Raw genomic sequence first — 26,448 nt, forward strand, 5'->3', positions numbered from 1 at the left:
GGATAACTCGCCTGCTCTTCTTGGAAATAGTGCCATGGGATATTTTATGTCCACCTGAGAGAGAGCAGCTCGGTTTCTGTTGCCTCCACAGATGCATTATGTGTGTTTTTTTTTGTTTCTGTTTTAAAAAGACTATTCATTGGGAGGACAGCATTAACATGAAAGAGGGAAACGTGGAATTAAAGGCCTAAATGCAGACTTTGAATGACACAGGGAAGTGCGATCCTGCAGCATATGCTGGGAAGTGCAGCTGAGACGTGCTATTTCGCCGGCTGCAGCAGGAAGAGCAGGAAATGGCTTCGGCTGAGATGCGCAAAGAGCTGGAAGATTATCTGAAAGGGCTGAATATCGAGACTGTGTGTGAGGAACACCCCGAGGTGAGTGAGTGGATCGGGAGAAACGGGACTGCGCTGAGTCCCGGAGCTCCAGCTGGAGGGGCTGCTCTCCGCATCTCGTGTATGTTCTTCTTTAAATTTCTTGTCCCAGTTTCCTTTAAAATAAATGGCGTTCACAAGAACAAGCTTTGTGAGACCGTCAACAGTTCCTTCAGCCAGTAAGTTCTTGATCTTGCCTTCAGTCTGTGCTTCTGTCCAGGAGTTGATCTGTTGTCGGGCTTCTTCTGGTGCATTGACAAACAACAGTAGCTCACACTGCCTGATAGTATTTCAGAGTAGACTCAAGGAAATGTGAAAGAAAGTTGTAGGTCTTCTCCCCATAGAGGCGATTGGCTAGCTTCAACAGATAGTTTGCGTTAGGCTTGTTGATCGCAGCTTGCAATGTCTGAAATTCAGAATGGAGGTCTGGCACGTCATCAAAAGCAAGCACCTTAGCCATCTGAATTGCAGTCCGCGGTGACCGAGCAGTTGTTCCGGCACCAAGGCAGGGCACTGGGGCGGGGCGGGCGATTGCACCGTGTCAGTGTCAGTGTCAGCGCCCCAGAGAGCGGCTAAAACCCGAGGAAAAGCTGAAACTTCGTAAAAATTAGAGGAGTTGGGGTGCATCAGAAGTTATTCAAACGCGTTTTCATGGAGACCATGCTCTTTAAACGATATGCAGCTGTTTTTGTTAACCCAGTGAGATATTGAATTCAGGCAAAACTTTTTTAACCAGAGAATGGTTAGAATGTGGAACTCGCTGCCACAAGGAGTAGTTGAGGTGATTAGCATAGATGCATTTAAGGCAGTGGTGGGCAAAATACGTCCGCGGCCGTATCCAGCCCACCAGTTCATTCTGTCCGGCCCGCTGGACGGGACAGAAATAGAACGCGAGCTAGAGCTAGAGCTCGAGCCGCTCTTCCCGATTACCGAAGAAAGAGACCAGCGCTACCGGTCTTTCCGGTACCACGAGGAGGAGGAGGAGGAGGAGGAGGAGGACCCTCCCCCTCCCCCTCCATCCCCCTCCCACTCCCCCTCCATCCCCCTCCCACTCCCCCTCCATCCCCCTCCCACCCCTGTCTTAGACACGGGAGTATATCCGGGAGCATAAAGACTCCAGGTAATGGCACACGATTGTAGTTCAGGTCTGCGTAGCTTCGGGCTCCCATACTCCACACTTAAAAGAGAACACCTCTCGCGTCAGAGGCCCCGCCGACTCGGGCTGCTCTGCCAAACAGCCAAGTAGACTTTCAGTACAACTTATAATCGATCAATCAATTATTTAATTCATTTAGTAATGGAAGATTTTACTATTTTACACTACATTTTGTGTATTTAAGGTGTTATCTGACTATCTGAATTTATGTTTATAAATTATTGGGAGGTAGAAGTGGGAGTGATGAACAACACGAAGGGCTCAATTTTCCCCATTCATTTGCGGTGTTTTTTTGGTGCGCGGTTTTTTTTGGGCGTATTTATTTTTTTCGATCTTTCCCTCTGCGATCTGCGCCGGTGTAACTGACTTAGTTACAATTTTTCTAGGTCAGTTTTTTTTTGTCTGCGTCGGTTTTTTTCAATTATTCGCAGTTTGGCCAACATTTTTTTCTCTTAGGTTGGCTTATCTGGCCACTCCAGAAAAACCTTCTGGTGAGTTAAGAAAACCAGTGCACATTCACAAATCTGCGCTGAAAAACGCCATTGTTTTTAAATCAAAGATTTTGGAGGGAGTCAAGAACACTGTCAAAATCAATAATAAAGTTCAACTTTTTTTAACCTGTCAACGTAGAAGTGTAAATTTGTTGGATTTCAGAAGTTCTCTCATTTTTTTATCTCACTCACACACCACCACTGAACGTCTTGAAGCAGGGCTGGAGGGTCGTAAGTTTGCCCCGTTAGAATCGGCCCCGTGCCCGGACACAGGGGCTTGGAGCTCGGCTACAAAACAAGCTGTGGGGGGAGGAGGAGAGAGCGAGGTGCCGATCGGAAGGCTTGGAGCCTGAGGAAGGGGAGAGAGACAGAGAGAGAAAAGTCACAAGACTCCAATTGGTAAAGGGAGGGGGAAGAAGAGAGAGCGAGGTGCCGATCGGAAGGCTTGGAGCCCAAGAAGGGGGAGGGATAGAGAGAAAAGTCACAAGACTCCAATTAGTAAAGGGGCGGGAGAAGGAGAGAGGAGAAGTCACATGACCTTTGGGTGTGGTCCATCCATTCAGACCTGGAAAGATACAACTGCGAATCTGTGCTGCCTGCTTTCCTGCCGTTTTGGGCTTCTTTCAAAGCTTAAATTTAAGTATGGGGGCAATACTGACGACAATGCCATACCTTGTGTGAGCCTTCTGCATCAAGGTGCTATGTAGGAGACAATTGATTTGACTTCATCGCATCAGGAACATCAGAGCCCATAGGGTGCTGGGCAGGAGGTCTTATCCACCTTGGGTATATCGAGACAGGTGTTCGTACCTCCACCTGAGTGATGCAGATTGTGTTAGAAGGCTGTGTTTCTGCAAAGAAGTTGTAAGTGAGATCTGTGAGTGGTCAAAGCAGACCTGCAACCTAAAAACATCGGGAGGACTGCTTTGTCAGTTGAAGTGAAGGTTACAGCTGGACTTTCATTCTATTCCTCCGGATCGTTTCAAGCTACAACTGGGGATGTGTGCGCCATTTCTCAACATGCAACACATGTCTCCATTTGGCAGGTCACGGTTGCACTGTACGTGCATAGGAATGACTTCATAAAGGTCGGAATGACTTCATAAAGGTCTCAATGACCGCCCAAGCAATCCATGACAGAGCTGTGGGCTTCTCCAGGATTGCTGGCTTCCCAAAGGTACAGGGCTGCATTGATTGTACCCACATCGCCTTGCGGGCACCTTTTTGAAGGATTCCGAGATGTACAGGAACAGAAAAGGCTTCCACTCCATTAATGTGCAGCTCGTGTGTGACGACATGTATCATATGTCAGTCAATGCAAGATACCCTGGCAGCACCCATGATGTGTTCATCCTACACGACAGCGCTATATCTGCCATGTTTCAGCAGCAGCCAGAAGGGCAGAGCTGGCTACTGGGAGACAAAGGGTATGGCCTCGCCACCTGGTTCATGACGCCCCTATGCCTAACCCGGACGGAAGCTGATCGTCAATACAACATGTCGCACATTGCATCGCACAGCATCATTGAGAGGACCATTGGCATATTAAAATAGCGTTTCCAAGGCCTGGACCATTCCGGAGGCTACTTGCTGTACTCCCCTGAGATTGTTGGTCAGCTCACTGTTGTGTGCTGCATGCTGCATAACTTAGCCATCATGAGGCAGCAGCACCTGGTAGTGAAAGACCCACCTGTGGTGAGAGTGGTTGATGATAATGATGTGGAAGATGCAGGTGATGAGCAGAAGGAGGAGGAGGAGGACGACGAGGATGAAGAAGCCATGCAAGTGCCTGAGGCCGGAGCACGATGGCGGAGGAGGGCGGGCCATCGTGCCCTTTTAACGATTGCTCGAGCCTTGTGCCAGCAGCTCATCCGTGAATGCTTTACTGAAGCCTGAGGGCTCAACGACAACTATTCCACATGGGCATGTTTACTGTAATGTGTTGTGTTAATGAAAAATAATTCAGTTTTAATGTAAAATATATTTTATTCAAGTTTACAATGTATTTAACTTTTTTAATAAACTTATTCTTGTATCAAACTTTACTTTAATATCACTCTTTAAAATTACTTATAAACTTGTAAATTAACATAACTTACAAAAAACTTAATTTGTTACAACAGTAACAATGATAATAACAACAGCAACAAAGAAAGGCTGCACCCATCTCTCCTCCCCCTTATTCTAAGACCGCCCGCTGCGCTTGGTCTTGGACATTCCAGCACCCCTGCCTGCAGGCGGTGGCACAGTGTTTCTGGGCTTGATACTAAGCTTATTCTTTCTAACATCAGGTACTGCGCACCTCTTGAGGGTGAGGGACGTCGGCGTCGGGCGGCAAGTTAGAGGGCCCGGCTTTGGGCACTTCAGAGGCTGGTGTGGGGATTGGAGTGGGAGTGACAGTTGATTCTGTCATTGGAAGCGGGGTCTGGGCGTGCTCCCTTATTGCAGCAGCTAACACCAACATGCCGCCCCTCATGCGCCCTAACAGTGTCTCAATGACCTGCAACGTTCCCTCCCTCATGTTGAGCAAAACTGTCTGGACTACCTGCAACATTCCTTCCCTCATGGTCACTATTCCCTCACCGATGGTCCTGGATATCGTTCCCATGGTCCGATTTAGTTCACTTGATGCTAACACCCTGGCTGCCACATGATGTGGCAGGTTGGCACCACCCCACATCAACATGATAAAGCATCTGTACAATGCCCAAGCTATTCCTTTCACGCCAATGACCATTGCAGGGGGAACTGTTATATCTTACTGCAACTCACTAACCCACTTCCACAGGCGCACAAATCTGTCCAAGAACGCAAGTTGAAAGTAAAGGTTTCAATGTTTGATCAGCCATGATCTTATTGAATGGTGGTGTAGGCTCGAAGGGCCAAATGGCCTACTCCTGCACCTATTTTCTATGTTTCTATGACACCACATCAACAGAAACTTCAGATGAACTTTGGCTAAAACACACAAGTGCCTACCCTTGTGTGTTGTTAGTTGGTATGATTGCACTAGGATGAGGGTTAGTGTGAGGGGGGCGCTAATGAGATGGGGAAGTGATAATGTCGATGGAGAGGGATGGGTGGAGCTGCAAGGTAAGTTGGTGTAAGTAAGGATATGCAGGAGTAGGCTGGGAAGACAGAGTGATGGGGATGTGATGAATGGCACAGCAGGATGAGGTTGAGTGTGGCTTTGCAGTAACATTTCGTGATCTACTGATATCATTGAATGGTTTGCGCCACTTAGCCTGGTCCTCCTGATGACATCCCTCTTGTGTCCTCTTGTGCAATGTGCAAACAAGCAACATAGGTGTTTTGGGGAGGTCTCTTCCGCCCATGGGAAAGGAAGAGAACCTCCCTGCATGCTGTGGTTCCCTCCATAAACATATGGAGGGAGTCATGGTAGAGCCTGGGTGGAGCCATGCACGTTTGTGCAGTGTTTGTCAGTGTTTGCAGCACCTCAATACTGTAGCACACTGACAACACAACTGTCAAAATTAAGTTGCACATGGTCCCTTTAAGCTAACTGGCTGATGGCGCGTCATTAAATGACATCATCAGATTTGCTTCCATCAATTGGCTTGCAAATGCACTGGCCGGGCCTAACAAGCCCAATCAATGTAAAATCATTCTACACAGGGAGCTGGAGCCAGCAGCGAGGTCGGGACCTGCCACCAACCCCGGCTGCACCGGACCCACTGAGGTAGGGGAAATTGTGGCCTTTGTTTCCTCACAAATTCAAATATATTGTACTAGCCCCTTCTCTTTATCTGTGTGTGTATGCCTTTATCAAACACACATTTCAGTAATTGGGAAGTATACATTTTATTATAGGTGGCACTTCAAAATTCAACTCTTTTTGAAAATCTAACTCAAATTAGGATGAAGAATGACTGTATTAGCCTAATATGGGGCTAGAATTTCCATTGGGATCGCTCCCGCCTGATTCTTAGCAGTATTCTGGTGGTTGCATCTTTTGAACCGCCGGAATACCGCTGCTGCGTGCTCCTGCGATTTTTGATGGTCGATTCTCGGCGGTGGCGGTGTGAAGCAGTAGCAGTAGCGGGCCGGAGCGGGCAGTGGCGAAGTGCCTGAAAGTAGTCGATCTGCTTGCCTTACTAAAGGCAAGCAGCCCCCTAGAAACGCACGTTTTTTTTTGTCTCTGTGCATGCGCGGCCATTCTCCTGCAATTTTGGGGTCAAAGGTGACTCCCGCGAATGCGCAGAGAACAGTAAGAAAGTGTTGGTGAGTTGGAAAGAGAGAGGAGTTATTTAGATCTATTCGTAAAATGATTTGGAACATATATTATCAATTGTTAGTGAAAATAAACATAATAGTACAACATAAAAAATAATAATTTAAATATAAATAAGATGCAAAAACAAGCTATGGAAGTGGAGGAGGAGGAGGGCTGTTTGTTTCTGCAAAGTAGCCCAGGAATCGTTGGTCCACGATGTGGAGGCCCGCTGGGAGCAATTAACACGGGATGGGGAAAACCTGCACCAAATGTGTACTTGAGTCAAGAGCTCCTCCAGGCCATTGCTGGGTTGTCCATAAACATCGCCGCTTTAGCAGCCCGTCAATCGGAGGACATGGCGGAGCTGATTGCAGCGGTGAGGGAGAATACCCAGATCGTCAATGCCAATGCTATGCAATCAACGGTTGTGGGATATGGCAATGCACCCCAAGGTGCCGTACCACCAATGGTGACAGCACCTGATCGTCGGGAGGAAGTAGTTTCTTCCGACTTTGAAGATGGTCCTTAGCACCCCCAGCTTCTCCAGAGCCCCTACACATAGCGCTGCCATTGTCGCTCCCCCCTCAGCAGTCATGCTCAAGGTGCTCTGCTGCACGACGTACTGATCTCGATGTGGGCAGGGCCAGGGGTATTAATAGTGGGAGGAAGAGGGGGATTGGGGAGGAAAGGCGTTGGGAAAGGTGGTCGCATGTAGAATCGTGGGAGAGTGCAGGAGTGGTTTAAGTGTTGTTTTTACTGTTATTGATGTTGGTTGTTGAGGATTTGTTTTGTAAAATTTTCATTCAGAACAATTTATTTTATTACATTGTTAAAGTTTAATTCAAATTACAACTTTTATTAAAAAAAATTATTCAGCTAAACCTTTCTTGGGCTGTGTCTCACTCACTTCTGGAAAATTAGGAATAACAATCAGTGCAAGGGTCAGCAATATTGGCAGTGAAACTACAGGCCCCATTTCTTTTAAAGCACACGAGTATGTTCAGATGTCCACACAATTATCCACAATATATTCAAAATCCCTTAATAACTACTCCAGAAATCAAACAAAATCAATGAAAATCACAAAAAAAAAATACATTCCAACCTGCTGGCAGCTTTACACAGCCTTTTCCCCCCACAGAAAAAAAACCAAAATGGAGGCATAACGCTGGAACAAGGCATGGTAAGTACCTAAAAAAAAAAGGGGGCAGGACCGATCCTCAGCGATAGCGGGCGGTAAAAGCAGCATAATTATGGAAATTAGTGCTGCAGGAGAATTTTCTTCATTTTTTGGGTGGGAAACATGGGTGGGCAATGTGCAGCAATGCCGCCGATAATTGTAGGCCGAAATTACCGCCGGCGATAATCGGGACTAAAACAGGCAGTACAGGGCGGTAATTTGCCTTTCTGGCAAAAACAGGCAGTAACTGGGCAGTAATCCAGCAGGCAGAATGGAAATTCTAGCCCACGCTTTCTAAAGTGTATCGAACTAAAAAAAAATTCCTATAACAGGTGTGTAATCAGTACAACCTGTCATTTTTTCTCTCTCACACACATCCTCTTTGTTTAAAAAAAACACTCAATATAAGTCTTATCTGATTAAAAAGCTTTTGAAATTTGGCCTCTAGAATTTCTTTAAATCATTTTGAAAAACATCTGATAAATTGTTAGAAGCTAAAGAAATCATTGCAGCAGTTCAACCAATTAAATAGTACTGAAGCATCTTCGGAAATTGGGTACACAGCACATGCTCAGACTGCATTCAAATCTAAGCCCAGGTTTTTGGGTGAGGCTATGAGGCCTTCAAGTAAAAGCATGAATGAAGACATTAGAAGGCACAAAATCATGTTACTTTTTAAATTCATTCTCAGGATGTGGGTGACGTTGGCAAAGCTGTGATTTATTGCCCATCTTGGACCACAGTTACATAGAATTTACAGCATAGAAACAGGCCATTCGGCCTGACTGGTCCATGCCAGTGTTTATGCTATTCTTTCTAGTGATTTGATACAACTGATTGGCTTGCTAGGCCACCTCAGAGGGCTGTTAAGAATTTTGGCGCGAAACTGGATACATATATAGGCCAGTCCAGGTAAAGATAGCAGGTTTAGTGAACCAGTTGGGTTTTTAACGTCAATCCGGCAGTATCAGTGATTTTTACTGATACCAACTTTTTATTTCTACTTTTTTTTTATAAACTGAAATCAAATTCTCAAACTGCCATGGTGGGACTTGAACTCAAATTCTCTGGATTATTAGTCCAATAACATCATCACTACATTATCATACCCATTAAAATCTTATTTTAGGCATTTGAAATTTCCATCACTGCAATGGTGGGGATAATTTTTTTCAGAAAGCATTTGAGTGATTTGTGGAGAAAAATAATATAGCGCCATTTTGTGGTGGTACAGGGAACTGTGACAGCTTAACTTTGAAAATCGTGTAGATTGTCACCTACAGGAATTGCAGTGAAATGTAACAGATAAGCATAGACTTTTTTTCCATTGGAATTTCCATTGGAAATGATTACATTGCATTTTCAATGGCCCACATAAGAATCTTGTTGGCCCTTAAATTCCGGTCGAGCGCTTCCTGCAGGCAAACGACAGAAAAAGAGAAAAAAGATGCGCACTTAGCTATTGCTGCTGCGCCCGTTGGAACTTCCGAGCCTGAGGCCTCGTGACTGCGCGTCGCAGCGTGTGCACGTGGGGACATGCGCAGGCCGGGAACTCCTATTACTATGAATGAGAAACCCCCCCCCATAAACACCCAAAACACAATAAAAAATAGAAAATAAACTACATAGTTAACATTCATTTAAATTAAAGTTGTTATAAAAAAAATATTTTCCTGACTTTTTAAAACGTTTTTTAAATTAAGCCTTAAAATAAACTTACCGTAGTGGGGAGGGTTTTTAACAATAAAACGTGTTTTTATAACTTTATTTTAAAATGTTTTTGTGTATTTTTAAACACTTGCGCCTGTAAAAATAGGCTATACGCCTGCTTTTTCAGGTGTAAGAGTTTAAAGGACATTTGCAGGGCAAGATATTCGTAAATATCAGAAATCTTGCCCTGCAAGTGTCCTCGCTCCCGAGTTGCAGAGGATCATTGCGTGCTGAAAACCAGCTTTTCGGATGCTTTCCTGGGTCCGTAGAAACTTCGTACGGACCCGGGACATCGGAATTTCAGGGCCATATAATTGGCACAGCTTCCTGGCATTGCGCATAGGGATTCAAGAACAAATGTAATCTTCAGGTGATAATTTATCAAGGGTGCACAGACATAATTCAGTCCCAATTTTAAAGTCCTACATTCTGTTCTTATTTTTATATATTCCCATTATAAATTCCTATGTCCACATTTATAATAGAAACTTGTCATGCTGTAATTACAATCTCCTGTCAGCCCCTCCACTGGAATAAGACTACTATTACAATGTAATAAGTTTACTTAGGCAGTTTCCATTATAAATGTGGATACCTGTATAACATTTTATAGTGGAAATTAGTTGGCAGGAAGTGAATGCAGACATAAGATTCTTAATATTTAATAATAGATATATATATATTCCATAATCAGTCAACATACCTTTAGCACTATTTGGTTTACAGAATTGATTGCTATATCCCACAAAGCCTAAATTATTTTTAATTTTAAAAGTTTTATTCTTGTTCATTTTTTGTAGGTATTCACAGTTGAAGCAATGATGCCTTATGTACAACACCTTAAAGGGGCACACAGCAAGAACTTGTTTCTTAAAGACAAGAAGAAAAAATGCTTGTGGTTAGTGACGGTCCTTCACAACAGACAAGTCAATTTGAATGACCTAGCAAAGAAGCTGGGTTCTGGAAGTGGAAATCTGCGCTTTGCAGATGAAGGGACAATGCTGGAAAAATTAAAAGTTGGTCAAGGTTGTGCAACGCCACTTGCTTTGTTTTGTGATAAACAAGGGGATGTAAAATTTGTGTTGGATTCAAACTTTGTGGACGGAGGACATGAAATAATCTATTTTCATCCAATGATTAATTCAGCTACTATGGGTATAAAGCCTATAGATTTCCTGCACTTTGTAAAGGAAACAGGACATGAACCCACAATTTTGAATTTTGATTAAAATGTAAACAAAAGCTTAAATAAACAGAATTGCAGGTGGTTGGATGTATCCAATTTTTACAATAACATTTTTGAAATTGCCATTACTTTCATTGTATTAAATACCTCCACTAAATATTTTTAAAATTTTAGTATGGGTTCTTATGTTTGTATTAATGGAAGAGTGCCACATTGATTACCTATTGTACTATGTCTTTTACCACCAATACGGGATGGAGAGAATTGCTTACAATGTATTTGACAGATTTTTTGCTTCTCCAATTCAATGTTCATAGTTTTGTGAATTTTTTGCATGCGAGGTGAAGATGTTAGTGCTGGGGAAATAGAAGAATTTCCATTTTTGATCGTGTTGGCATCCAGCAGTCTCAAGCCAAATTAAATATAATTAGATGCAGAGTAAGTCTCTTTACTCTTTCCCAAAACATGTGCCTCTGCTCCAACCTCAGAAATCTCCTGGTGCATCAGTGTGACAGTTTTCCATTTTACACAATATCCAACTTGGAACTTTTAGAGTGAGTGTCAATTTTAGTGCCACATTCGGAACATTACTGTGCTGTTGGCCTATGCTTGAAATTGAATTGAGAACAATCAGCATTCAGTGGAGACTCAAACCCAAGTATCAGAGGTGAAATGCCCATGTCTAAAGGCACTGTAAAATTGGGCTTAGTTTAGTTTTGTAACCTAGCACTAAAATACATTTATTATGCTAAAAATAAAATTAAGACAACTGAGCTGATGTTTTACTAAAATTTTGTTTTACTACAAAATTCCTCTTCATCAGTTCAGAGCAACAATTGGGCTGAATGAATGTACTCCAGTGTTGTCAGTTTTGAACTAGCCTGGCCGTTTCAGTCATCTGTATCCCTTTATGTGACAAGTCACTCTTGACATTGTCTATCCAGTGCTCCCTTGGCCTTCTTCGGCTTCTTGTTCCATGTACCTCTGTATGTAAGGGACGAGAAAGGTATTCAATCTGTTTCCATTCTTGAAATATGTTTTTATGGTGAAATATTGTACCAGCTTGTCCACTTGTATTGGGAGTGTATTTCAAGTAAATCTGATTTTTTAATAAGAACATAAAAAATAGGAGTAGGCCATTTGGCCCCTCGAGCCTGCTCTGCCATTTAATAATATCATGGCTGATCTGATCATGGACTGAGCTCTGCTCTCCCCACCGCCCCCCCCGGCTCCCCATAACTCTTTATTCCCTTATCGCTCAAATATCTGCCTATCTCCTCCTTAAATATATTCAATGACCCAGCCTCTACAGCTCTCTGGGGCAGAGAATTCCATAGATTTACAACCCCTCTGATGAAGAAATTCCTTATCTCAGTTTTAAATAGGTGGCTCCTTATTCTGAGACTATGTCCCCCAGTTTTAGTTTCCCCCATGAGTGGAAATATTCTCTCTGCAACCACCTTGTCGAGCCCCTTCATTATCTTGTATGTTTCGATAAGATCACCTCTCATTCTTCTGAACTCCAATGAGTATAGGCCCAACCTATCTTCATAAGTCAACCCGCTCATCTCCGGAATCAACCGAGTGAACCTTCTCTGAACAGCCTCCTATGCAAGTATATCCTCCCTTAAATACGGAGACCAAAACTGTACGCAGTACTCTGGGTATGGCCTCACCAATACCCTGTACAGTTGTAGAAGGACTTCTCTGTTTTTATACTCTATCTCCCTTGCAATAAAGGCCAACGTTCCATTTACCTTCCTGATTATTTGTTGTATGTGCATATTAACTTTTTGTGTTTCATGCACAAGGATCCCCAGGTCTCTCTGTACTGCAGCACTTTGCAATTTTTTTCCATTTAAATTATAATTTGCTTTTCTATTTTTTTCTGCCAAAGTGGATAACCTCACATTTTCCCACAATATACTCCATCTGCCAAATTTTTGCCCACTCACTTAGCCTGTCTATATACCTTTGCAGATTTTTTGTGTCCTCACAATTTGCTTTCCCATCCATCTTTGTACCATCAGCAAACTTGGCTTCATTGCACTCAGTCCCTTCATCCAAGTCATTAATATAGATTGTAAATAGTTGAGGCCCCAACACCGATCCCTGTAGCACCCCATTAGTTACTGTTTGCCAACCGGAAAATGACCCATTTATCCTAACTCTGTTTTCTGTTAGCATGGATAGAGGATTAGCTAACTAATATATTATCCCCAACCCCGTGAACTTTTATCTTGTGCAGTAACCTTTTATGTGGCACCTTATCGAATGCCTTCTGGAAATCCAAATACACCACATCCACTGGTTTCCCCTTATCCACCCTGCTCGTTACATCCCCAAAGATCTCCAGCAAATTTGTCAACCATGATTTTCCTTTCATAAAACCATGTTGACTCTGCTTGATTGAATTATGCTTTTCCAAATGTCCTGCTACTGCTTCCAGAATAATGGACTTCATCATTTTCCCAATGACAGATATTAGGCTAACTGGTCTATAGTTTCCTGTTTTTTGTCTGCCTCCTTTTTCAAATGGGGCGTTACATTTGCGGTTTTCCAATTCGCTGGGACCGCCCGAGGTGAAGGCTGATGCTGGGATACAGTTCCACTAGCATTGACAACTCACTGACATGTCACCCAAGTGGCTATTCTTCCTGTGCAAGCTCTGGACAAATTATTCAATCATGGTGGGGAGGGGAGGTTATCAAACTGAGGTTGATTCTGATAGACAGGGTCACTAACCGTGATCAAAAAATAAAACTTGTATTTATATAGTATATTGTCACATCCTCAGGAAGTCCCAAAGCATTTCACATCCAGTGAATTACTTTAGATGTAGTCTCTGTTGTTCTACTGTATAGGCAAACACAGCAAGATCACGCAAACAGTAATGAGATGAATAACCAGTTCATTTGTTTTGGTGGTATTGATTATAGGGTAAGTGTTGGCTGGTACGCACGGAAAGCTGTTGTTGTACTTCAAATGCCATGGGATCTTTTACAACCACCTGAATAGGCATGTGGGACTTGCTTTAATGCCTCATCCAAAAGACAGCACCTCAGGCAATGCAGCACTCCATCATTACTGCAGTGGAGTATCAGCATAGATTATGCAATTGTAAAGGTGTTATTGAAGCTGTGGTACCACACATTTACACTTTCTTCACATATGAGTAGGCAACAAATAGTTCAGACAATTAATATTTTTTGTTCTCCACACTATGGGCCCAAGTTTCCACAAGAAAAAAAGGGCGCCCCTCCGAGCTGGGTGCCCATTTTTCGCGCCTAAAACGGCGCCTAAAAAAATCCTCGGTATTCTCCATCTACTTACAGGTCCTCTGGCCCTCGGCGCAGCCAGCACGAGCTGTGGGGGGGGCGGAGCCAGGTCCCAGCGCTGAAAACAGTGCCGGGACCTCTGCACATGCGCGCTACAGTCGGCACGCAAGTGCAGTAGCTCCAGGCACTGAACTGTGTGGGAGGGGCCCGAAGCACGCAGCCTCTAGCCCTGGCTGAATGGCCTCACTGGGGCTCCTCCCACGGCCAGCTCCTGCTCCACGCCCCCGACAAGACCCGGCACCCGCTCCCCCCCCCCGCCGACCAGACCCGACCCAACACCCGCTCCCCCCCCCCCCCCGCCGACCCGACACCCACTCCCCCCCACCGCCGACCAGACACCCGCTCCCCGCCCTGACCCGAGACCCGACACCCGCTCCCCCCCCCCCCGACTGACCCGACCCGCGCTCCTGTTCCCCGACCCGACCCGCGCTCCTGTTCCCCGCCCCGCCCCGCCCCCACTGGACCCGACTCCCGACTCCTGGACTGGATCCGATCCGACCTGACCTCTCCCTTCCCCCTCCCCCCCTCTCTCTCTCTCTTCCCCCCTCCGCTCTCTCTCTCTCTTCCCCCCCCGCTCTCTCTCTCTCCCTCCCTCCCCCTCTCTCTTTCTCCCTCCCTCCCCCTCTCTCTCCCTCCCTCCCCCTCTCTCTCTCTCCCTCCCTCTCTCTCTCCCTCCCTCCCTCCCTCTCCCCCTCCCTCTCTCCCTCCCTCCCTCCCCCCTCTTTCTCTCCCTCCCTCCCCCTCTCTCTCCCTCCCTCCCCTCCTCTCCCTCTCCCTCCCTCCCCTCTCTCTCCCTCCCTCCCCTCCTCTCCCTCCCTCTCTCTCTCTCTCCCTCCCTCTCTCTCTCTCCCTCTCCCTCCCTCTATCTCTCTCCCCCTCCCTCTCTCTCCCCCTCCCTCCCCCCCCTCTCTCTCCCTCTCCCTCCCTCCCCTCTCTCTCTCTCTCCCCCCCTCTCTCTCTCTCCCTCCCTCTCTCTCTCTCTCTCTCCCCCTCCCGCTCAGCGACACGAACGGCTGCAGAATTCTCCCTTGCTGAAGCACTTTCACACAGGTAGGAAGATGGTTTATTTAATCTTTTCTTGGCTTATAAATGTTTATTCAGGTTGGATTTATTTGTATAATATTTGTAGAAGTATAAATAAGGATTTATTGTCGAATTTAATGAGTTCCCTTCCCCCCCACCTCGTTCTGGACGCCTAATTTGTAACCTGCGCCTGATTTTTTAATGTGTAGAACAGGTTTTTTCAGTTCTACAAAAATCTTCACTGGCTCCATTCTACTTTAGTTTGGAGTACATTTTCACTGTGGAAACTTTCAAATCAGGCGTCAGTGGCCGGACACGCCCCCTTTTGAAGAAAAAATTCTGTTCTAAACTAGAACTGTTCTACCTGACTAGAACTGCAGAAAAAAAAATGTGGAGAATTGCGATTTCTAAAATAGTCCGTTCTCCACCAGTTGCTCCTAAAAATCAGGCGCGAATCATGTGGAAACTTGGGCCCTATAACTCCACTGGAGGAAGAAAACAGTCTTAGCAAAGCATAGTCTGTACACATCCTCTGACTGCCACTAAAACATCTGGATTAATGCCACTTACAGTCAGAACACAAACCAACCATAAAAGCATGCATAATATATATTATGAATTTTGATTTCCCATTGCAAAAACATAAATATATATTTTTTTCTGCAAGAAGGCTACTTAACCTCTAACTGATACATGAAAATCATTTACACTATGGGGCACTACAGTTTTAAAACACCATAAAACAACTTTTTATCAAAGAGTAACTTTATCTCCCTCTTGTGCTACATGCCACTCCCTGCCCTCTTCTGTTCTGTACCATCTCCTATTCTCTACCCTCCCCTATTTTCTACCATCCCCTCCACTGCCCAAACTTTATAGCCCCGATGTTTGAAACTTTAGCGGTGGAATGGATACCCTGTAGGCAGCGGGTTGGAAAATTTGGTTCGTCACCTTGCTCACGGAGTGCTCAGCGCACCCGATTTTTCAATGGGCAATTTTAGAAGGTGAGAGGAGGCTGTAATCCTGCCATGTACGGGCTTCATTTAACTGACTGATATATTTAAGATAATTCCAATGCCAAATTTCATGAGTTCTGCCCACGGTGTTAGTCCCATCCATAAAAGCTGAGTGTGTGAATGCTGAGTAAGCAAGGTTGTTTAGTACTGCTTCTTAAAGGCAGATTGCTTTAATTTAAAATGAAATTTTTTTTTGTTGTCGGCAAGTATTTTGCAGCTTGTGTATTGAACATTTTGCAAAGGTTGCTTTGGTTCCTTGATAGTACCTTTTTGCACAATCAATAAATTAAAGTGACAATATAGGTCACTGAAGAAAGTTGGGAGAATGGAACTCTTCTGTGAACTCCCATATATTACGTGATCTGGACCACTTCATGATGGAAAATCATGAAGTGGTCCTCGTCCAGATCACGCAATATGTATGTTCCCCATTTCCTATGTCTATAGAAGACACCAGTACTATCTGGGCATGCCCAAGGAGACTTGTGTTCATCACCTCCATTTCAGTGCAGATGCAGTGGCAGAGCTATGCAATCTACTGCAGCCTGACTTCCAGATAGCCTTAAATTTGAGGCAGCTCTTCTTGCTCCTGTCAAAGTTTCTATGGCATTAAGCTTTGATATCACAGGATTCTTCAAGGGGACATGTGAAGTTAAGCCACTGTGCAGTTTATTCCTTCATAAAGAAATTGCTTGATGCCATGGTAAATAGCTTTATCGATTGGCCAGTGGAAAGGACACAGCAAATGAAGATATGATTGCCAGTTTTGGTTCTTTGGTTTGACGTACTCCTGGAGGCCTGATAACATGACATTTGATTATGTGACATCTGATCACATGACATTTTCCCACAGTTTGCAAATTTTATTTGAAAATATGCATTATTGCCCCACAGTTCTTAATGCAAACTATACAAGCAGATGATGCATATAATTTGTAAAATTTGGATTGTAGATTAATCTTTGTTTCTGATTTCAAAACCCCGGCATTGATTGCGCACAAGAGAAAATACTTGAGGTCGAGCAACTGTGTTGTCAGTTAACCATGCTGTGCAATTTCAATGCTATGCTTAATTTATTTCCTGCTATAAGAGCAGGATTAACTTTCTTGGCCATAACTTTAATAGTTATGTGGCCATCAAACCAAAAATGTAGGTGAGTCCTGATTGGCCAGATATCTGGAAAGGCTGCTAAGATACATAGAAACATAGAAACATAGAAAATAGGTGCAGGAGCAGGCCATTCAGCCCTTCCAGCCTGCACCGCCATTCAATGAGTTCATGGCTGAACATGAAACTTCAGTACCCCCTTCCTGCTTTCTCGCCATACCCCTTGATCCCCGAGTAGTAAGGACTTCATCTAACTCCCTTTTGAATATATTTAGTGAATTGGCCCCAACCACTTTCTGTGGCAGAGAATTCCACAGACTCTCTGGGTGAAGAAGTCCCTCCTCATCTCGGTCCTAAATGGCTTACCCCTTATCCTTAGACTGTGATCCCTGGTTCTGGACTTCCCCAACATTGGGAACATTCTTCCTGCATCTAACCTGTCTAAACCCGTCAGGATTTTAAACGTTTTTATGAGGTCCCCTCTCATTCTTCTGAACTCCAGTGAATACAAGCCCAGTTGATCCAGTCTTTCTTGATAGGTCAGTCCCACCATCCCAGGAATCAGTCTGGTGAATCTTCGCTGCACTCCCTCAATAGCAAGAATGTCCTTCCTCAAGTTAGGAGACCAAAATTGTACACAATACTCCAGGTGTGGCCTCACCAAGGCCCTGTACAACTGTAGCAACACCTCCCTGCCCCTGTACTCAAATCCCCTCGCTATGAAGGCCAACATGCCATTTGCTTTCTTAACCGCCTGCTGTACCTGCATGCCAACCTTCAATGACTGATGTACCATGACACCCAGGTCTCGTTGCACCTTCCCTTTTCCTAATCTGTCACCATTCAGATAATAGTCTGTCTCTCTGTTTTTACCACCAAAATGGAAAACCTCACATTTATCCACATTATTCTTCATCTGCCATGCATTTGCCCACTCACCTAACCTATCCAAGTCACTCTGCAGCCTCATAGCATCCTCCTCGCAGCTCACACTGCCACCCAACTTAGTGTCATCCGCAAATTTGGAGATACTACATTTAATCCCCTCGTCTAAATCATTAATGTACAATGTAAACAGCTGGGGCCCCAGCACAGAACCTTGCGGTACCCCACTAGTCACTGCCTGCCATTCTGAAAAGTCCCCATTTACTCCTACTCTTTGCTTCCTGTCTGACAACCAGTTCTCAATCCACGTCAGCACACTACCCCCAATCCCATGTGATTTAACTTTGCACATTAATCTCTTGTGTGGGACCTTGTCGAAAGCCTTCTGAAAGTCCAAATATACCACATCAACTGGTTCTCCTTTGTCCACTTTACTGGAATCATCCTCAAAAAATTCCAGAAGATTTGTCAAACATGATTTCCCCTTCACAAATCCATGCTGACTTGGACCTATCATGTCACCATTTTCCAAATGCGCTGCTATGACATCCTTAATAATCGATTCCATCATTTTACCCACTACTGAGGTCAGGCTGACCGGTCTATAATTCCCTGTTTTCTCTCTCCCTCCTTTTTTAAAAAGTGGGGTTACATTGGCTACCCTCCACTCGATAGGAACTGATCCAGAGTCAATGGAATGTTGGAAAATGACTGTCAATGCATCCGCTATTTCCAAGGCCACCTCCTTAAGTACTCTGGGATGCAGTCCATCAGGCCCTGGGGATTTATCGGCCTTCAATCCCATCAATTTCCCCAACACAATTTCCCGACTAATAAAGATTTCCCTCAGTTCCTCCTCCCTACTAGACCCTCTGACCCCTTTTATATCCGGAAGGTTGTTTGTGTCCTCCTTAGTGAATACTGAACCAAAGTACTTGTTCAATTGGTCTGCCATTTCTTTGTTCCCCGTTATGACTTCCCCTGATTCTGACTGCAGGGGACCTACGTTTGTCTTTAGTAACCTTTTTCTCTTTACATACCTATAGAAACTTTTGAAATCCGCCTTAATGTTCCCTGCAAGCTTCTTCTCGTACTCCATTTTCCCTGCCCTAATCAAATCCTTTGTTCTCCTCTGCTGAGTTCTAAATTTCTCCCAGTCCCCAGGTTCACTGCTATTTCTGGCCAATTTGTATGCCACTTCCTTGGCTTTAATACTATCCCTGATTTCCCTAGATAGCCACGGTTGAGCCACCTTCCCTTTTTTATTTTTACGCCAGACAGGAATGTACAATTGTTGTAATTCATCCATGCGGTCTCTAAATGTCTGCCATTGCCCATCCACAGTCAACCCCTTAAGTATCATTCGGCAATCTATCCTAGCCAATTCACGCCTCATACCTTCAAAGTTACCCTTCTTTAAGTTCTGGACCATGGTCTCTGAATTAACTGTATCATTCTCCATCCTAATGCAGAATTCCACCATATTATGGTCACTCTTCCCCAAGGGGCCTCGCACAATGAGATTGCTAATTAGTCCTCTCTCATTACACAACACCCAGTCTAAGATGGCCTCCCCCCTAGTTGGTTCCTCGACATATTGGTCTAGAAAACCATCCCTTATGCACTCCAGGAAATCCTCCTCCACTGTATTGCTTCCAGTTTGGCTAGCCCAATCTATGTGCATATTAAAGTCACCCATTATAACTGCTGCACCTTTATTGCATGCACTCCTGTTTGATGCCCTCCCCAACATCACTACTACTGTTTGGAGGTCTGTACACAACTCCCACTAACGTTTTTTGCCCTTTGATGTTCTGCAGCTCTACCCATATAGATTCCACATCATCTAAACTAATGTCTTTCCTAACTATTGCATTAATCTCCTCTTTAACCAGCAATGCTACCCCACCTCCTTTTCCTTTTATTCTATCCTTCCTGAATGTTGAATACCCCTGGATGTTGAGTTCCCAGCCCTGATCATCCTGGAGCCACGTCTCCGTAATCCCAATCACATCATATTTGTTAACAGTTAATTCATCCACTTTATTGCGGATACTCCTTGCATTAAAACACAAAGCCTTCAGGCTTGTTTTTTTAACACCCTTTGTCCTTTTAGAATTCTGCCGCACAGTGGCCCTTCCTGTTCCCCGCCCCGGACCTCTCCGCCCCCCACCCCACCCCCATCTCCCCTCCGTCTCCTGCCTCTGCCTCCCTTTTGTCTCCCTCTGTATCCCTGCATTGGTTCCCATCCCCCTGCCATATTAGTTTAACTCCTCCCCAACAGCACTAGCAAACACTCCCCCTAGGACATTGGTTCCGGTCCTGCCCAGGTGCAGACCGTCCGGTTTGTACTGGTCCCACCTCCCCCAGAACCGGTTCCAATGTCCCAGGAATTTGAATCCCTCCCTGCTGCACCACTGCTCAAGCCACGTATTCATCTGCGCTATCCTGCGATTCCTACTCTGACTAGCACGTGGCACTGGTAGCAATCCCGAGATTACTACTTTTGAGGTCCTACTTTTTAATTTAGCTCCTAGCTCCTGTTACATGAGTGAGAAAGGGTTGCTAACTTCACCAAGCAGATAGGCAGAAAAGCTCACTCTGTGCTAGGGAGAACGAGAAATATTCCATTCATTAAAAATAAGGCTTTGAAATCACATTTAAGATAAGTAATTGCAGCTTTATCCAGAGAAAGAACACAGCTTGGCAGTAGATGTAGGGAACTTGAGAACAGAAAAATGGAAATTAAGTCATCTTCACCCATGTCAATCAATAGTATAACTTTACCCATGTTATATATTTACATCTTGTAATTCAAAGCGGTACTTGCATACCTTATAAAGAGGGCTAGGATATTGACTTGCCTTGCACCCATTTTTTCAGCGATATTTCACCTTTTTTAATGGTAAAAGGTACTCACCTAACTAGGCCACAGTTGTGCGCCGCTGGTTTTGAAATACTGCTGAAATGTGGACCGCTGTTGTGCAACATCAAAACAAATGCGACCGCTTAAAATTGGCCGTTTGACGCATCCATAGTTACGAAGAAAAAAAATGCCGGAGAATACCCTGCGTTGCAGCCCCAGAAACAGCAGTAAGTATGAAGATCTGCAAAAAAAGTAAGCTAAGTTTTTATTTTTAAATTCTTTTTCAGCGATTCACTAGATAAGTGTCTTGCGAATGTTTTGTGATTTTTTTTATTTTTTGCAAATTTTATTTTGTATTTTGTATTTTCCCTCCTCACAGGGCCTGTCTTTTTACGGGTAATCGGCCTCGGGCTATAGTTGGCAAGGACCGCGGTTTCCATTGCGAATCCTCGTGCAATGCCGGTTTTTACCGTAGGGCGTATTTTGTTGCAAATTTTACCCCTTTAAAAAAATAGCAGTATTTTTAATGGTATTTTTGGCGAAAAATGCCGAAAAAAATCCGCTATCACCAAAAGATCAATTTCTAGCCCTTAGATTAGTAATTTGTAGCTCAGAAAGGTATAAAAAGTGGCAAATTATAATGGGACTTTGGATTTGACTTGCAGCAGCATGCTGGTATCCTTTAAAATGAATGGAACTTATTCCTGCATGCAGTACTGCCATTAACCCCAGAATCACAAAATGGATCAACTTGCATTTATATAGCTCCTTTAACATAGTAGAATGTCCCATGATGCTTCACAGGAGCATTATCAAGCAAAATTTGACACCGAGCCACATGAGATATTAGGACAGGTGACCAAAGCTTGGTCAAAGAGGTAGGTGTTGTATGGCACTTTCAAAGGCAAAGGCACCTGCTGAATATATGTATGTATGTATGTGTAAAATGCTAGCCAGATATAAAATGGCTGCCAGGGATTCCGCAAAGCACTAGGGAATTCAGCTAACCAGCTTGACTACATTTCTGGGTAGTTGATGACACTGCAGTTCCTTGTACACTGGAAAGGGCGAGCTCAGCAAAATGTCCCGAATCAACAAACACCAGACAAGATGTCCTAGCAGAATACTGAACAAAGGAATTACTGTAACTGGGTTAAGATAAGGTAAGGCGCAGGCAGAACTCAAGGACGGTAGAGATAAGGGGGTCTGGAGAATATCACGAGGCCATGAGTAAGCCCCAGCTAAACATGAGATGATCATGCAGTCTCCTGGTGCCTGGGGGCCAGAGGAATCGATTTGTAATCTACAATCATTATGATTGGATTGTGTCCAGCCGACATGGGCTGAGTAATTGTAATGAACTGTTGTAAAACATATAAATATTGATGAATTTCTTTTTTCGGCAGAGAGTAGTGCCTGGAGTAACCAGAGGCTTTCTCCCCGCCGGCATAATAAAGACCATTTTGATGTTGGAACCGACCCCAGAGTGACGAGTGATTCGTCCAGGATTTCATTTGTGCTAACAGTGGCGTAGTCGGCAGGATTTTGAAGTCGCTGGACACCCTTGGAAAAACCGGGTGAGTATAGATTTTTTAAAAATATAATAAGGGGTGCTGAAGGTGGACGCCGGTTGATCGACATGAGGAAACAGTCTAGTATCTCAAACGCCTAGCCTGAGCCTGAATTAAGAGGACTTGGTCCCACTCCTGACTGCCAGGGTTGAAAGAGCATAGGGAGTACATAGACTGTAGGATCGTGATACCGAGCGACATCTCCTGGTCCCAGTAGTGTAATTTGAAACATACCCCAGCGACCAGGCGGTGCACAGCGACCAACGAATATCAAACCTGTGAACAGGGTCAGACCAATAGGCAAAACGGTGGTAGGTAGTTCGTTAAGGAGACGTAGCGCGCTATCGGGAATTGCTTAAAGTGTTTAAGAATTATATTATAAGCCTGTTGTATGACATTGTAACAGACTTGTGACCCGACAGTTAGCTAGGAGATGGTGTACTACAAGTAGCGCTAGGCAGAAAGCGGACCTCTGAGAGTAGATTCCTAACGGTTCTAATCCTACCCAGGAATGGCCAGTGAACAAACAAAACTCGAGTGGGGGCCAGAAGGGTCCCTTACCGCCACCTGGCGGAGAAACAGAAGAAAGTAATAGAAAAAATAATTAAATCAGACCGGAAACCCCACGACCCGCCAGCTGACCAGTGGGAATGGCGGAAGAATGAAAAGAAAGATAAGGAAGGAGAGGCCTGGGCTCTGATTCTTCGAGCCCACATAAAGTTAACAGAGAAAGTAAATATGTAAGAAATTTAAAAAAAACCTGATAGTGACTATCTTAAGTGAAGTATGGATCCAAAAATAGAGCCGGCCAAACAATAAACTTTGTTGAATGAAAAGAGACTTTTGTGAATGTCTGTCTTTGAATGAAAAATGCTTGTGTGATTTTTGACTGCGGAATATTTGAGATGGGAATTAATGAATTTTTCATGTGTCTGAAAGCCTGTTTGGGAAAGTGGTGGAGCTGTCTGTTTGTTTTGGCTCCACCCACTTTTTCAGACAGAGTGAAAGTTTTTTTTAACCCTTTGCAGTGTTGTCCTATATGTGGGAAGTTTTAAGAAAGTGTGAACCTAGAATTGAATTACATTTTAAGTTAGAAATGCTGATGCGGATTTATTCGAATGATAAGTTACAGAGCTAGGAAATGCACAAAGGATAGGTTTGTTGAGCAAAAGATAAAACATACACGGCCCCGGTGGTATTTAAAAAAAAATATTCAACACACTCACTTACTTGTCAAAAGAAAACACGTAATCATTGATTACATTGGGTTGAAAGACATAAATTTAGTCTAGGAATGAAATAAAGAACGGAGAAGGAAAGTTGTACTGCCTTTAAAAAAAAAAGCCTGTGTGGGTCTCTCGAGGCTGCGGGCTGGGGAAGTACGCCCCCATTTTCCTTTGTGTAAAACCTTGACGCGAAAACTTCTAGCCCAGTAAAAAAAAAATTTAAATAAAAGATTGGCAATACAATATTTGAATTGGGATTTTGAGATATTTCAGGTGATTCTCATTGATAAACATTTTGGATGTATTGGAAAATCCTGGGTTTGGAAGCCTTTTTAATAAAAGTGCACATACTGCGTCAGAAGCTGAAGCTTAAAAAGATGTAATTTATGAGATACTGTATCACAAAATTGAAGTTACAGAGCAAAAGATTAAAGTTTTTGATGTTCAGCTTCTAAAACAGAAGTTAGGCACATATTAAAAAAAACAGTATTACCATATTTGACATTTTGTAATTCAACAATTAAATACAAATACTACAAAAGGGGAGCAGAAATTAAACAAAATATAAAACAATTAGGACAAAAACCCAAGGGTAGGATAAGTGTATTGCCTGAAAAAGAAAAATAAGGTGTATGTCCTGAAGCAAGACACGGTAATAACACGGAGGAGCTGGTATTGATCGTGCGCAGCGCAAACAAGAAGGAATACAACCTAAAAAGGGGGGTGGGACCCCAGGATGTTTAGGAAAACTGGCCAGTGGGATAAAAACATGAAGACCAAGGGGGGGTCTCTGGAATATGGACCAACAGGGTCCTGGGTAATAAATGCTAACAGGGAAAATACAAAAAAGATAAAGATGCAACCTGAAGTTGCTGAAAAAAACATAAGATAAGCTGTATGTGGTGTGAATGTTTGTTGAAGCTTGACTGTTGAATCCACAAAGGATAGCTTGTCTTTATCAAAAGATAAAGACGCAACCTTGAAAGAAAACAAATTGAACAAATTTGGAAAAGAGTGTTTTTGATTGTCTTATGATTTTAAATTAACAAATTTACGGAGACACAAGCCCTCTGTGTAAAATACTAAACCTAATTTGAAGAAAGGAGATTTAAATGAAAAAAAAGACAGCATACTAAATAAGTGCTGGAAAAAAAAAGTGTTTGCGATGGAAAAAGATGTAACTTATACTAGTTGATATTGGCTGTGAAAAAGATATTGGTTTAATTGGGAAAAGGAAAAAAAAATTGGAAGAGGTAAAAAAACACTCTACATTGATAATGATTTTAAATTACGAGAAAGTTTCACTGCAGTTCGAAAAGATTTCCAAAATGGGCGTTGTTTATCAAGAAAAGTCCCAAACAGTCTAAATGAGCAGGAGGGTTTTGAAAATAACGAGGAGAAAAGATCTAAGCTATGCGAACTCAGCACAGAAAGAAAAATACTGGGAATTAGAAAATCTTACTGAATTTTAAAATTCTTATAGAAAATGGAACTGGCACGGAAGTTTAGATTTTGTGCTGAGAGAGAAATAAAACACAAGATTTGCTCAATGAACGGGACCGTTAAAAAAAAACGAAATGCTGGAATGTATATAGCTTGTGTGAAAATTGAATTTCAGTAAACAAAATAGCTATTAAAAATGCGTGGTCTCGTTTTAAATTAATTTAAAAAATATTTGGCAAGTATTTGAATTAGAAGTTTAGAAAATTTGGAGTTTAATCTAAAATGCTGTCTTTCCCGATGAGAAGATTTTTATTATGACTGCTTTACTAATGATTTCTGCTGTTTTAACGGATTCCTAATTTCTAAGCAAGTTTTGAAGGCACAAAGAATTGGGAAAAAAATTTCGGATGATTACGCAAAGTCACGTAATGACATCAGGCCTTCTTACAAACCTGTAAAGGAGTTAACCTTTTCCATTGACAGCTGTTTTACACTGGACCTTATTAATTTGGATTTCTTAATAAAATAAAGACTCACCTGACAGGCAGAGGAAATGGTGGGATAGTCAGAATAAAAATAAAACAGAACTAGCTGGTCAAGAGTTAAAAGCTAAGATAAATAGGCTGGAAGAGATTTTTAAAAACGGGACCAGACGGATAGTGCAGTGCGCAGCCATAGCACCATCACCAAGGCAACAGAGCCAATGTACCCCACGGTGGGTAAGCGTAGTCCACAAACCCAACCTAACAGTAAAGCAGACTGGGATGTTTGGAGGAATAGTGGTGGCATTGGTGTTGATTGGAGTTTGGATAATATTTAGATGGGTCATTGTGCAGGCTCGAGCACAGCAGGCTCAAATGAAAAATCGACGGCAGCCCAGACAGGGACATGAAGTGATAGAGATGGTACAACTATAAAGAATATGGATAGCCTAACCCTTGCCTCTGATTTCACAGAATGACCGCGGCACAAGTAGATCGGAACCTAACACCTGGTGACGACCAGGCTATCTGTTTAAAATTTGCAGATAAAACACTCACCGAGATGGGACTGCAGCGGCTACTTCGACTCTGGGGACTTATGATACTGGGAACCTTAAGGCCCACGCAAGCACTGGATAATACAGACGGACTATGAGAGATACAGCACACGCAGGAAAGACACAACTACATGAACTATGGGGTTTTGTTTAATTTGACTGATGGAATATGCATTCCAGCAGCCAAGGACTGGAGCAGGACAGAACTTATTTTAATGCATGGCTACAAATATACTCAAACAAGGACAAAGCATGCGTGCAATGCTCTATGGGTACCAGGGTCAGCTGCATCGGGAGAAGGGAGGCCAGAGGGCCCGATAAATGTACTTTTGGAATAATTTGTGTGCCCCCTGCCAAGTCCCAACCAACGGTTACTTACCGAAAGGGGGTGGGGGTGTGTGGGTATTATGAGGGGGTAGGGACAGCTGCCATATGTATGTATGCTTTTCGCGTTCCCCAACGCCGGGCCCCATAATAACCTCCACACAGCCTGAGAAATTGCCATGTCCCACAACTACTAAGGGACCGGAAAATGGGATCATACTGTTCAACGAAGGTAAACTACTATATGATAATGTTAAGCATGAAATTGTGCCTGTTCTG

At 43.6% G+C, this 26,448-nt stretch overlaps 1 protein-coding gene across 2 annotated transcripts; it reads left to right on the forward strand.

The window, feature by feature from the left end:
* Positions 1 to 277: 277 nt before the first annotated feature.
* On the forward strand, positions 278 to 26,173 carry prorsd1 (prolyl-tRNA synthetase domain containing 1). Of its 2 annotated transcripts, XM_070888723.1 has the most exons (4): positions 278 to 377; positions 9,946 to 10,171; positions 21,973 to 22,143; positions 25,834 to 26,173. In XM_070888723.1, the coding sequence occupies exons 1-3, from the start codon at positions 294 to 296 to the stop codon at positions 22,098 to 22,100; spliced, it is 438 nt and encodes a 145-aa protein (XP_070744824.1). In that variant the 5' UTR covers positions 278 to 293; the 3' UTR covers positions 22,101 to 22,143; positions 25,834 to 26,173. The 2 variants fall into 2 exon arrangements, with proteins under 2 accessions (XP_070744824.1, XP_070744823.1); XM_070888722.1 differs by lacking the exons at positions 21,973 to 22,143; positions 25,834 to 26,173 and having other exon boundaries at positions 9,946 to 11,017.
* Positions 26,174 to 26,448: the final 275 nt, after the last annotated feature.

This window comes from Pristiophorus japonicus, chromosome 9, assembly GCF_044704955.1.
Source record: "Pristiophorus japonicus isolate sPriJap1 chromosome 9, sPriJap1.hap1, whole genome shotgun sequence".
Classification (NCBI taxonomy): domain Eukaryota; kingdom Metazoa; phylum Chordata; class Chondrichthyes; family Pristiophoridae; genus Pristiophorus; species Pristiophorus japonicus.

Bases quoted from the DNA above. Each gene is read 5' to 3' on its own strand.
- prorsd1 (XM_070888722.1), top strand. From the start codon at position 294: ATGGCTTCGGCTGAGATGCGCAAAGAGCTGGAAGATTATCTGAAAGGG. The intron at 378-9,945 runs GTGAGTGAGTGG...CATTTTTTGTAG, and splicing joins TGTGTGAGGAACACCCCGAG to GTATTCACAGTTGAAGCAAT.